General features: G+C 36.9%; 1 protein-coding gene across 3 annotated transcripts in view; it reads left to right on the forward strand.

Annotated features, from left to right (window-relative positions):
* DOCK11 (dedicator of cytokinesis 11) overlaps positions 1–14,101 on the forward strand; it is a 923,283-nt gene extending 909,182 nt beyond the window's left edge. For all 3 annotated transcript variants that reach the window (XM_053699249.1, XM_053699251.1, XM_053699250.1), the window contains 2 exons: positions 7,537–7,675; positions 13,003–14,101. In XM_053699249.1, the coding sequence (XP_053555224.1) occupies positions 7,537–7,675; positions 13,003–13,089 (226 nt within the window). In that variant the 3' untranslated portion in view covers positions 13,090–14,101. The remainder of the gene's footprint in view (positions 1–7,536; positions 7,676–13,002) is intronic.
* Positions 14,102–14,432: the final 331 nt, after the last annotated feature.

Here is a 14,432-nt window from a genome sequence, read left to right on the forward strand (position 1 = left end):
ACTCAGTGTGACAGACAGTGTGGGTGGGGGGAAGAGGCCGGTAGAGGCGAGAAGAACTGCTCCTCAAAGCAAGGAAAAAAATTACAGTATCAGTATTTACCAACAACGTTATGCCTAAGCTAGTGCTGTAGTGGAAATTGTGGAATCTACACTGATACTGACTAATGTGTGGTTGTAATAACTCACTATATATTATATATATATATATATATATATATATATATATATATATATATATATATTATATATATATATATATATTATATCTTATATATATATATTATATTATATATTATATTATATATATATATTATATTATATATATATATATTATATATATATATATATATATATATTATATTATATATATATATATATATATATATATATAATATATCATATATATATATATACAGTATATATATATCCTATATTATAAAAGACAAGTGTTTGTCTGAAGCCGTCATGCGCAGTTCAGACAAACACTTGGCCTTAGACAGCAGCTGATCGCACGCGCACCCACCCGACTTCGCACGCGCCACCCCCTGCAGATGAAACCAGCAGCGCGAGGACCGGGCAAAGAGCACAGCTGATCGCACGCGCACCCCTGCAGATGTAACCAGCAGCGCGAGGACCGGCAAGTGAAGGCGCAAGAGGAGAGAGAGAGAGAGAGAGAGAGTGGAGAGAGAGAGAATATTAAATATAACACAACACGGCCCGTGTGAACGGGCTTTAGGACTAGTATACATATATGTGTGTGTGTGTGTGTGTTGAAGGGAAAACCATGGGCGTGGCTGGGCTGGAGGGGGCATGGCTAGACTGGAGGGGGTGGGGCTGGGCCGGACTATACAAATTTCCAGGGCTGCCCTGCCCATGGTATGAATATCCTGTTTGAGATCCATAAGCTCCTCTCTTATGCTTGATCTCACAATGTTAGCAATTTCTTGTGTAGAGGCCAAAGAGGATAAAATGTGCGTGGGGATCTGAGTTTGATCTTCTTTGGTGTGGGAATCTTGTGAGGTAGTAAGTTGTTTTGGTGTCTTACCAGCAGGACTGGTTTGTTCCAGTGTTTTCTGTTCTGAAGGGCTAAAGTAAGATGTGACCATCTGACCCTTAGCTGACATAGTGTGGGGTCCTTTAACTGTTTTAATATTCTTTTTAGTAGCCATTATAAAGTTTTAGCCTGGTATAATGGTGTTAAAGGCAAAGGTTAGATATATAGGCGGACCCTTTAAGGCAGTGCACTTCAAATGGCTAGTTTCTATAAGTGCCTTTTAAATGATTAAAGTAGATGTAATACTGATGTAGTTATAATGTCCTGCGTCTCAGCTGGTAATAAAAATATGCAATGGCCTGCACAGTTAGTGGTTATAATCCGTATCAACTTTTCCCTTGGAGATAGGGTTTTCCTCCATGCGGCAAAACCTGTCCGTCATTTAGTGATAGGACTTTATATGTAGCCTCCTAATAAATTATCTGCAGCATAACATGAAGAAACTGTTGCTAGGGTAGGTTGTGTTGCGACTTCTATCTCATATTCTGTTTGTGTTGAGTTGTAATTAAAGCCATGCTGTTAGTTGGTGAGAAGCATTTACAAGGCTTACCCAAGCTGTATAAGTTGTTCACTTTATTGTAGAGCAATACGTTTCTGGATATATTACATGCTGCGTCACACTTTCAGCAGTACGGTCGCTTCTTCTACTTCACAGTCTCCGACAATGGCGCTTACGTATTCCAGGCTGTTCATAGCAATATCATTAGACTCCTGAGGGTATCAGCAGCGCAAATCAGTAGAGCAAAGTGTCTGATAATAAGTTTTGTAGACCTAGTTTTTAATTGTGAACAGTCCCTGTTGTGGAGCTCTGGGCTTAAGCAGCCATCATAGCTGCGGCCAAGCTCCGCCCCCCTGTGCACATCCTTTTATCTGCACGCTTTCTTAGGCACCAGCTCCTACTGAGCACGTTCAAGAGTTCACAGTGTATATGTACCAGTCTGTAATTGGCTGATAGTTTGTCACATAATACAGTGGGCATGGAAATGGAGACAATCTGAAATTTCTCAGAACAAAATCTACTGATAATATGTCTTTATATTTTGCATTTGTGGACTCTATGGTCCTTTAAAGTCAGCTCCAGAGTAGTAATGCGATACAGGGAGCTAGCTTAATACATCTGGTGAGCCAATCACACAGTAGTCTAGGATCAAAAGCCTTAAATTGCATACTCTAACACAGTGTTTCCCAAACCCAGTCCTCAGGACCATTACTCAGGCCAGATATTCATTATATCTTAACTAGAACACAGGTGAAACAATCGGCTCACCCATCGGCTGATTATTTTACCTGTGCTCTAGTTAAGACATAATGAATATGTGGCCTGAGTAAGGGTCCTGAGGACTGGGTTTGGGAAACACTACTCTAACAGATTAGAACATGTCATTTTAGTATATTGGCCCTTTAACCCTTTGAGTGCTAACGATGGCTCTGAGCCGTCGCAGAGTTTCCCACTCTGGTGCTAACGACGGCTCAGAGCCGTCGCTAGCACTCTCCCAACTTGAGGGAGATCTGGGGGCTCCCACCCGCTCCTACCCCGGCGATCATGCCTGTATAGTGACAGGCATCGACAGGGCTTCCCGTTTTGCGTGGTGACGCCACGCGCTTTGACGTGATGACGTCACCGCACAACTTTATTAACAAAATGACAATGGTAAATATAGGAAAAGGGGGCATGCTGCTTAGAAGCCTGCATCTCAGGCATCTAAGCAGCTACAGACCCCCAAGACCCACCATTGGAAAGGTAATCGCCTAACCTTCCCAACAGTATAAGTCTTGGGGATCTAGGAGGGAAAACAAAAATCAAAAAAATAATAATAAAAACCTTAAAACAGCTTAGCACCCAGGTGGGAAAGTGCTTAGCATTCAAAGGGTTAAGGCTGCTGCATTCCCAGACAGCCTGTTCTTCACAGATTCTGTTTAAGAAAGTCTTACTCAAACAGACTTAGCCAGAAAACCACAAATTGATTTGATTTTACAGATCAACCACACATTATGTGCAAGAGTCACTGAAGTCTGTTGTTTCTCTACTCTTATTGGCTGTGAACTTTCTCCTTTCCTTCATGTGCTTAGTATGGGAAAGCACCCAGCAGATGACTGTGAAATTAACCAATATATGGAAGCTGAAGAGTAAACTTTTGACTGTGCTACGAGAAAAAAGTTAAATACATTACAATGTTCATCCCTTTCTGAGTAATATATGGGTGTTCTGTGGTAATATTGCTGTTATATTCACTGTAAACTCTGAAATATGACAGCGTATGTTGTTGTTTGTTTCAAACATAAGCAGAACATTGTCAGAATGTGTTCCAGGAAGGATAGAGGACGAAACGCCTTGCTTCAAAGCTGAGTGTTTTAAAGCACAGGAATATACATTTAAAATCTTTTCACTTCACTTGTTGCTGTGGCACAGTACTTGCATTCAAAGAAGCTAATTACATAGTAAATAGTAAAGGAGCACAAACAGGCTTTGCAGTATGCAAGAAAATGAACAAAGAAAAAGGAAAAAAAGTGGTCCTTCTCTACTGTGAAATGGCAAAACTAGAGATTGACTGGATAATGGACGTGCTATGGTACTAACTATGGTATTGGCCTCTGAGGAAGTAAGGCACTAGAGGAGTGTCAAACAAAACATCAGATAATAATTTTCCCCTGCTCTATGGGGGATATGTATCAAGCCGTCAACCTGAAATATGCTGGAATTCCGCAGCGTAATTGTGGCGAGCTTGATTTGACCTAGTTATCAAAGCCTACAGACAGGCAAAATTTGAAATTTGTGACTTAACATACGATCCGCCAGTCTCAATCCGACACAGATCAATGATTACGTCATTACAGATGTTCCGAATACAAATTTGGCACTATCTGAGACCTTTTGCAAGTTAACAAATTTCTAACAGGTACGCTCGCCGCTATTCTGGCCAGCGTACCTGTTTTTCAAACCGCCACCCTGGAGGCCGCGGATGCCATAGGAATCAATGGGAGTCTGAAAGCAGCGAAAGCTATGTTCGATGCTGCCAGATATCCTATTGATTTCTATGGTAGAAAACCAGTAACGTTTACACCTAACACCATAACATAAGCCTGAGTCTAAACACCCCTAATCTGCCGCCACGACATCGCCGCAAGCTAAATAAAATTATTTACCCCTATCCCGCCACTCCCGGACCCTGCCTCAACTAAATAAAAGCATTAACCCCTATCCTGCCGCTCCCGGACCCCACCGAAATTAAATAAATGTATTAACCCCTAACCCCTGGCCTCCCACATCACTACCATTAACTAAACCTATTAACCCCTAGACCTCCAGCCCCCCACATCGCCATAAACTAAATTAAGCTATTAACCCCTAAACCTAAACCGCTAGCTTTACATTAAAATTACAACATCCCTATCCTATAATAAATTAAAACTTACCTGTAGAATTAAATTAAACTATATTAAACTATTAATTAACCTACCCTAACTATTATACTAAAATTACATTAAACTACCAATTAAATTAACTAAATTACATATTAAAAAACCCTAACCCTACTCAAATTATTTAAATCTACTATTAAAAATTACTAAATTACAGACTTCATCAAGGAGTTATCAGACAAGATGGACTCCCACCATTCATCACTTAAACAGGAACTTAAAGTGTCAGTTGCTGAACTTAAAAGAGACATTTCCTCTCTGGGTGAAAGAATAGAAACTCTGGAAAAGAAACAGGAAGATCTTCACTTGAATCATCTCCTTGCCTATACCCAGTCTCTCACGGAAATTATTTCAGATTTAGAATAAAAAATGGCAGACCTGGAAGACAGGTCACGCCGTAACAATATAAGGATACGAGGCATACCAGAGAATGTCAGTACCCCTGGTCTCACTAAATATCTAATTGATCTCTTCAGAGAACTCTTAGGACCCACACAAGACCAGGAAGCTCTTATGGATAGAGCACATTGGGCTCTCAGACCGAGAAATTCACCCTCAGCGTCACCTAGAGATGTAATTGTTAGATTGCACTATTACTCGTTTAAAGAAAGGCTTCTTAGAGCTTCATTCCAGAACAAAAGCCTAAAAGATCCATTCCAGGCTATTCAGATATTTCCAGACTTATCCTCACATTCCCTTTCTAAGAGGCGCTCTTTCCAGCAAGTGACCCAATGCCTCCGCCAAAACAATATTAAATACAGATGGGGGTTTCCAGTCAAGCTCTTTTTTCAAATAGATGATCGCTCATACTCCATCTCTATAGTGGCTTAGAAACAGGCAGACATTTAATGTTATAAAGTATATTAATATGACAATGTTTTGTGCAAAGCTGGGGAATGGGTAGTAAAGGCGTTATCTAACTTTTTAAACAATAACAGTTTTAGTGTTGATTGTCCCTTTAAAGGGACAGTAAAGTCAAAATTAAACTCTCATGATTCAGAGCACGCAAGTTTAAACAACTTTCCAATTTACTTCAATTGTCCAATTTGCTATGTTATCTTGTTATTCTTTGTTGAAGACTAAACCTAGGTAGGCTGATAGGAGCTTACAAACGTGCACGTGTCTTAAACAGTACTTGGCAGTGGTGTTTGTAACTATGGATAACATTGCTATAAACAATATTGCAAACACTGCTGCCAGATGGCTAGAGACATGTGCAGGCTGCTGAGCTTATCTAGGATTACCCTTTAACAAAGGATACCAAGAGAAATGAACGAAATTCATAATATAAGTAAATTGGAATGTTGTTTAAAATTTAAATGGATTGGATTGAACATATAGTTTACTTTTGACTTTACTGTCCCTTTAACAAAGTTACACTTAACACCTCATATCTTTTTAATGCAACTTTATTTGTTTTAACCCCTTAATGACCACAGCACTTTTCCATTTTCTGTCCGTTTGGGACCAAGGCTATTTTTCCATTTTTGCGGTGTTTGTGTTTAGCTGTAATTTTCATCTTACTCATTTACTGTACCCACACATATTATATACCGTTTTTCTCGCCATTAAATGGACTTTCTAAAGATACCATTATTTTCATCATATCTTATAATTTACTATAAAAAAATTTATAAAATATGAGGAAAAATTGAAAAAAAAACCAATTTTTCTAACTTTGACCCCCAAAATCTGTTACATATCTACAACCACCAAAAAACACCTATGCTAAATAGTTTCTAAATATTGTCCTGATTTTAGAAATACCCAATGTTTACATGTTCTTTGCTTTTTTTGCAAGTTATAGGGCAATAAATACAAGTAGCACATTGCTATTTCCAAACCATTTTTTTTCAAAATTAGCGCTAGTTACATTAGAACACTGATATCTTTCAGGAATCTCTGAATATCCATTGACATGTATATATTTTTTTTTAGTATTGATCACAAGCAGTTTTAGTATTGATCTAAGCCCATTTTGTGCAATGCTGCCCCCTGCAGATTCGCGGCCGCTAGCAGGGGGAGTCAACAAACCCGATCGTATAGGATCGGGCGGATTGATGTCCGCAGCCTCAGAGGCAGCGGACCAGTTAAGGAGCAGCGGTCTTAAGACCGCTGTTTCTTAACTCCTGTTTCCCGCGAGCCTGAAAACAGTTTGCGGTAGCAATAACCAGTCATTTGTAACTTGCCCATTTGCGGGCACTGGATAATTTATATTCATATTTAAAGGTTCCATTTATATGTAAAATATTAATTATTCATATTTTTATTGAGTATGTTTATGTAGTTTGAAGTACAAGTGGTAATGACTTTCAGATTTTTGTATTGATCCATTAATGGGCTCAAGATTTTGGCTCAATGTGAACAGGCCAGAAAAATGTAATGTCCGCTAAAGAAACTAATGGAGATATTAGTTGTCATTACCAGATCATAAATATTATAACTGGAAATAAAACCAACAATTTGGACAGGGTTAAGATATTGCCCAGTAAATTTTATTTAAAATAATAGCATATGTTGGATAATATAGTGGGGGGGGGGGGGTTTGTTCTTTGGGTTGCTCTGAATGTTTGTTTAGGGAGTAAAAATGACTTATGTATGTATTTATAATTTTGTTTAAAAAACGGAATCAGCAGTATTACAAAGTATTAACTTATGACAAACATTGTTTCATTTAAAGGGTTATTAAACAGTGCTCAAAAAAATATTAAATCAAAGTAAACATATAAAGAAACAGATTGTGTTTATAAACAGGAACTTACTTGATTTCTTGAAAAAATTGCATTTAGAAATTCTCGGCATAGCCACTCCTATGGTTATATGTACGGGAGCAGTTATGCTGATAATTTAAGTTGCATTCTGCTTCTTCTTAACATGAGCAAGAAACTGACTTCCTGTTTCTGTAGCATAGACGGAACAGTAATCCAGCTCATGTTACTCTAGAATATTTATGTAATCAAGCTAGATATGTCTTCCTGTAGAGACCCCAGCAACCCACTGCTTAGAACACAAATACTATACTACAGTATTGTATAATAATTTTTTTGTATTACTATTAATAGGCAGTTTATTCAAGCATGCAGCGTAGCCCTGGATTTGAACGAACATCTTATTAAGGAAGATCAGTTTGAATACCATGAGGGATTAAAATCAAACTTCAGAGAAATGGTGAAGGAACTTTCAGATATTATTCATGAACAGGCAAGTATTTTGTGGTTTTAAGACTTTAGTGTTAGTATTGTCTATATTTTGTGGTTCTAGGACAGTCCAGTCTTTAATGCATAAACAAAATATTTTGGTATTTTTATTAATATTATTATAATTACCTATTTATAAAGCACCAACATATTTCACAGCACAACTTAAATACTTTTTTTTCTCCAGATTTATAGTGTATTGCACTATGCACAGTTAAAACAATATCAGAGCTTTGCAGGAAATTAACTGTTCTAAGGTTTAAATGTTTTATCCATCTGCATATAGAACCAAAGAAATAAATAAATAATTAAAACTATTGCATGATGGGTAGCTTTAAGGTGTTGGTACCAGTGACCAGTTGTCTTCAGGTTTAAGTTTCAGCAGTATTAATTATACAGTAAATATATATGTTTGTTCAGAAGAACTGTAATAAAGTACGTTATATACTATTGTAGAATTTTTGGGAGATGTATCTCTTGTGAACCCACCTTTAAAAGCATCTTCTCTTTTAGTATATCAGAATTATCAATGAAACCACTATATCTGATATTTAAGAGCAAGTGTTATGAAGATCTTTTTACTAGAATCCCATGTGCAACATGAAAGCTCTATACAATCACTATGAGTGTGATGATGAGAAATAAAGGACTCGTTGCATAAAATAAAGACACATATCATTTATTTAAAACAGCAATGCTCCTACATTATGTCTTATCAAGAACAGAAATAAGTATGCACTGCAAGATTAAAGCAAATTGTGTGGGCACATTTATACTTATTTCCTCAGCTCGTTAAAAACTATAGTTTATGAGGCCAGCTATGTCCACTTTAAAGAAGTGGATATCTATACTTATTATTTGTTTAGCATTTACAGTTTCTTTGTTTTCTTCACTCTTTTGTCCACCTTTCTTTAAAACATGCTATTCCTCCCCTTTGTTTTCCATATCTTACTCTGCCTCTCTTAAAGGGATACTAAACCCAAATGTTTTGCTTTCATGATTCATATAGAACATGCAATTTTAAGCAACTTTCTAATTTACTCCTACTATCAAATTTTCTTTGTTCTCTTGCTATCTTTATTTAAAAAGTAGGAATGTAAAGCTTAGGAGCCAGCCCATTTTAGGTTCAGCACCCTAGATAGTGCTTGTTTATTGGTGGCTACATTTAGCAAACCATTAAGCAAGCATAACCCAGGTTCTGGACCAAAAATGGGCCGGCTCTTAAGCTTTACATTCCTACTTTTTTAATAAATATAGAAAGAGAACGAAGACAAATTGATAATAGCAGTAAATTAGAAAGTTGCTTAAAATTGCATGCTCTATCTGAGTCGTGAAAGAAACAAAATTGGGTTTAGTGTCCCTTTAACTATCTTACCAGTACAATTAAGACTGGGCTGTCCCTCCAGTATTATTCCTACCAGTTTTCTGTGTTATGTATTCACACATGGGGGAAGAAAACCAATTCTCATCATCAGCCAACTGCACTGCATTGGTCTCCTCCAAACAGAACCCCTTTGCACCATCAGAAAATCAGTACCTGTAAAGCAGAGGTGTCAGTCATCTAGAGAACCAGCACTCTCAAGGAGTTCTGCTTCTAATATAGATTTCAAGCATATCCTATCCCTACCTCAAGAGCCCCAGTGACCCTCACCCAGGTTACATGGGGAGCATAAACTAAGCACCTATGCAGCTTTTGCGGGAGTGCTTACTGAACACAGGGGTACAGTTCAACTGAGGCAATTTGAAGTGACTTAGATAGTTTGTGTTTGCTAGTGAGTACATCAATTAAATTATTAGGTACTAGATAGAAACAAACATGCAGAAACAAACAACAGATCAGTGGCTTGTTCTATGGCCGGTTACCACCTGGGAGTAGCTTCTTTTAGCCCAATTGTGCATATTAAAGAGTTAACTTTCCTGAAGTATATCAGTCTGATCCCGCCTAACAAGGTCACTCCAGCCCTGAAATACCAGGCTATTCTCCTCTGAACAAGAGAGATGGCAACCCCAGACTATAATTTCAGCCTCCTTTGGGCGTCATTAGTGAGGTGCAGTCATAACCCTCTAAGCACATTGAAAATCCATAGATGGCAGCACCTTATAGCAGATGAAAAAATCTTTATTCCATCACACCTGGGTTGGAAAGAGTGACGTTTTGGGCAAACAACCCATAATCATACAGTGAGTGAGTACAATACCTCTCTATGCACATTGGGGAAGGAGTTCACGTCTGGTTTACCCTCATCACCCTTAGGGAGACTTTCCCTAGGGTCATAATATAAATACAAACAGAATGAGAAGCAGTCTGCCAGGAACGAACAACAGCTCATTAGCTTGTACTATGGCCTGATTACCACCTGGGAGTAGCTTCTTTTTATCCCAAAATGTACATTTCACAGAGGACGGAGAAACATGTCAGGTCCATGGGGAGCAAACAATAAGAAAGAAAAATCACTCCTGTGTATGTGGCTAACAAGATCACATTATTAGCGATTAGCTAATTCATCAGGTCAGAGAAATATTGATGATGCAAAAAGACCTAGGGTGCCAGGGGAACAGATATCATTGTGAGTCAATCAGCACAAACCTTAAAAACTTTACTCTTCACAAGGTATTGCATGCTGGATCTCAGTGCCTGAGAAATTAAGAAAGTGTTGTGATGGGCTTTGGTGAGGTTACTCAGTGCAGAACTGGAACCTGACATGTTGCACTAGACAATGAGGGCATCATATGTGTGTACTGGGAACTAAATTAGTGCCAGTTGTGTATATAAAGATGGTGTCTGTAGAATACATGCCTTTAAAGCACGACTTGACCTAATGAAGGAGACAATAGTAATCTGCTAAACAAAATCTTTATGTAAGAAGCTGTAATGTGGAAGTTTGTTTAGAGTTTGAGATGATGTATTGCCATTGTGCGCATACGTGAGGAATCTGCATTTAGCTGTATATAAATAAAAGTCCAGTTTGTTTTCTATGCAGAACCTCTATTTAAAGGGACACTGAACCCAAATTTCTTCTTTCATGATTCAGATAGAGCATACAATTTTAAGCAACTTTCTAATTTACTCCTATTATCAATTTTTATTCCATCTAATATATATTTGTTTGAAAAAGCAGGAATGTAAGCTGCATTTAGCCACCAATCAGCAAGTGCTACCTAGGTGCTGAACTAAAGATGGGCCGGCTCGTAAGCTTACATTCCTGCTTTTTCAAATAAAGATACCAAGAGAATAGATTAATTGGAAATAGGAGCAAATTAGAAAGTTGCTTAAAATTGCATGCTCTATCTGAATCATGAAAGAAAAATATTGGGTTCAGTATCCCTTTAAGGCAAATTAGGGACTGTTATGCAAAACATGCTTATATTTAAACAAGAGCAACATTCCAGGGTTCTGCTTTCTTCAAATTTTATAAACATGGAAGAAGTATACATCCAGGCAAGTACATGTTTTATCTTTTAAATGGACAATACATAAAATGTGAAAGGCATTTAGTCTTTTGTTGTGTAATGAATTTATTCACTTCCTTTATCCATTTTCAATTCTACAAGCATTGCAGGCATCTGTTGTAAGTAGTACTAAAAAACTGACTTCTGTGTCTTCAGTGATGTCATAGATTTGCATTGTTACCTGATAAGCAAATCAGGACACGGTAATATGTCTTTGTAAGCAAAGATTATACTATGATATATTCATCTATCATTACATGTACAGAGCCTAAAAAAAATAACAATTTAATATTCAAAACTATAGAAAAGGGAAATACATTAGCAAAATGTTTATGTTTGCATAGTTGTCATGTACAAATTACATATTTAATTACCTGGATAAATGCCTAGTAATATAATTAACCAGCCATTACAAGTGGCTGGTTATTGCTACCGAAAGCTCGCGGTAGCAATTAGCACTTATAAAATGAAACAGAGATCGGATCTCTGATTAATTTTATAAATCTACCCCAAATGCCCCCAAAATGCTGTCTAGTGTAGTTTATTAAAAAATAAAAATAAAGATAGCAGCATCTTTATTTTTTAATAAAATTATTGTACTACGCAGTATTTGGAGATTAAAGTTGGTGGGAGTGGGGTGTTAGAAAAAGAAAGGCACTGAAAAGTGCCTTTACATTGCGGTCAATGGGAACTGGGTGTTCCCTATAAATATATAAGTCTATACTTATATACATATATATTTATGTGTTAATATGTGTATATAGACATATTAACACATACATATATATGTATATCAGCATATACATATATATTTGATTGCTGCCATCACTGTGCGACTTATCCCCTTCTCTGGCGCTAAAGTTCTGATGCCGTCTGTGACGGCATCAGAACGAGGCTCCCATAGGAGCCTATGGAATCACTCTTTCATGAGCGCAATGCTTCCTAGCAATGCTAACGAGAGCTCGCGTTTGCATTGCAGCTAAATTGTAATACCAGCGCACATTATCGTGCGCTGGTGTTACAAAATGGAGCGCTAATATCGCTTTCATGAAAACTATATATAGCGCTCCACTTGTAATCCAGCCCTTATTGTTCACTGGCTTGCCTATCAAAAACGTTAGTACACAAGAGTTTACCAATCATGCTGTGAGTTTGTCACCTGTGGAGGGATTCCCAGGAAATAGCTTTTTTTTAACACGTTTGCATTTGATAGTGCCTTGCAATATTATATTGGAGATATAGGGTCTGAGCATAGTATTTAATTGTTGTGGCTTTTTAAGTCACTTTTTTTAATAATAATAATGTACATATAAGGTATGAAATGTCACCTATCTTCAGACATCTGAAATAGCGCATACAAATATTTTTTACATGTATAGTTAAAACTACAAAGCAGTTTTTTAACCACAACTACATGGACATTTTCACCATGATTAAAAATTGAAACAATCTTTTTCAAGAAGTGTTCTAACATTTTACTTATATAAGGATTGTAAACATAGACATTGCACTGTCCAGAGCATTTTTTCTGCCTGTTTTCTTCATGTAAAATTAAGACTACTGCTCAGGGGGAAGGATACGGCCCTGCTAAACTATGTTTTAAGAACTGTGTATAACACTAATTCCACAAAAGTTTTAATGAAATCGGATTGCATTGCTGCTTAGCTACATGTATGTTATAGATTTGGTAATAATTTTGTTTTGTTCTTTTAAATGCTTTACATGGACAGCTCTGAATGTGAATGCAGGTAACATTTATCTTTACTGGAAAGCTGCCACAATTACGTAAACATATGCATTTCAGTTCATCAGACACTATTTTAAGTTACGTCATAATGTATTAATGAATTAATATTTATTATTATGTTGTTGTTTTTTTAGATGTACCAGGATGATGAAATGCAGTCACCTTGGATGCGCAATTCTTTACACGTCTTTCATGCGATTAGTGGAACAACTACAGAATGATTTACTCTCTCTCACTTTCAATTGAAGGGCTAACACCCTACATCCGTTTTTCTCAGGAACATTCAGACAACATTTTTCCAAACAGTGATAATCCTAAATTTTATCTAGGAACGTTTACCTGTTATACCTCTATTTCAGTTTATGAAGGCCAAACATACATTTGTTACAGACAGATGCCCCATAGTGAGAGCTTACTAATTTCATTTTTTATTATGTTGCTATAAAATGTAGCCAATAAATATAAGACTAGACTGACGTATTATCTTCATTGAGGAATGTAATCTATACTATTTACCCAGTGCATAAATAAGGCTCATAGGCTCAGTGTTGAATACTGCAGTCATCAACCATGTTGACATCAGCATCTGTAGCCAACGCAGTGTGTCAGAGGGCGAGGTAACTAAGCATACGATCAGATGTCAGTGTTTAAGTACATTTTCCAGTAAGTAGAAGAGCTTATTTATATTGTTTATTATAATTTTATGCAACATGTAAGTGCCTGAGTGGTTAACTGTATCAGTCATATGTATTAATGAAGTTCTCTACATTTATTGGTTTATGTTCCGTGTTGCACTGACTCATCAAGATAAGGCCTTATTTATTTCATGTTATAGCTGGAATCAAACCTAGGTACAATGTGTCACCTATGGTTTAAGTATTTATATTTTCAGTTAATTCACAGCACACATTACAAGAAGCAGTCTGTCCAGCTGTATGTGTAAAAAGTGTACAATACCAAAGGGTACAGACATGTTTCAGTGTAGATTATTTTTTTAATTGTTAAAGATTCATTGCTGTGCAGAGCATCAGATAAAATGAAATGTTTCCTTGCACTAGAAAAAAAAGTTATTCACAGCTCATACTGCAGCAATCATCTTACAGTGTATACAGCTTATATTGATTAAAATGGACTGACTGTAAATCAACATGTGTAAGACTATTATGTTGCTTTTTGTTGCAAACACTGTATGATCAATATTTAAAATTCTAAAATAAAATATATTGAAAATGAGGTTGTTTGATCATTACAGCAATGTGTATGATAGTATAAGTGCACATTGTAGTCTAATAATCACTTCAGAACACATATGGTGATTGGTGGGATCATCCCACTGCCTCTGCCAATTGGCTCATTGACTGTTTACTGCATTGGAAAGAATTACAGCAAGACATTTTTGCAGTACAATGCCACTTTTATTTTGTCCTAAATCCATTTGTAGTCCTTTCTCTCATATCTATTTTTTTCCACCTGCACTTTATTTATCACCTATATGGTTTGGACACTACAAAGTGAGAACAGAACAGAAAGTGACTAGAGTCATGATTTTGTGATTCGATGCATT

The sequence above is a fragment of the Bombina bombina genome, chromosome 1, assembly GCF_027579735.1.
Source record: "Bombina bombina isolate aBomBom1 chromosome 1, aBomBom1.pri, whole genome shotgun sequence".
Lineage (NCBI taxonomy): Eukaryota > Metazoa > Chordata > Amphibia > Anura > Bombinatoridae > Bombina > Bombina bombina.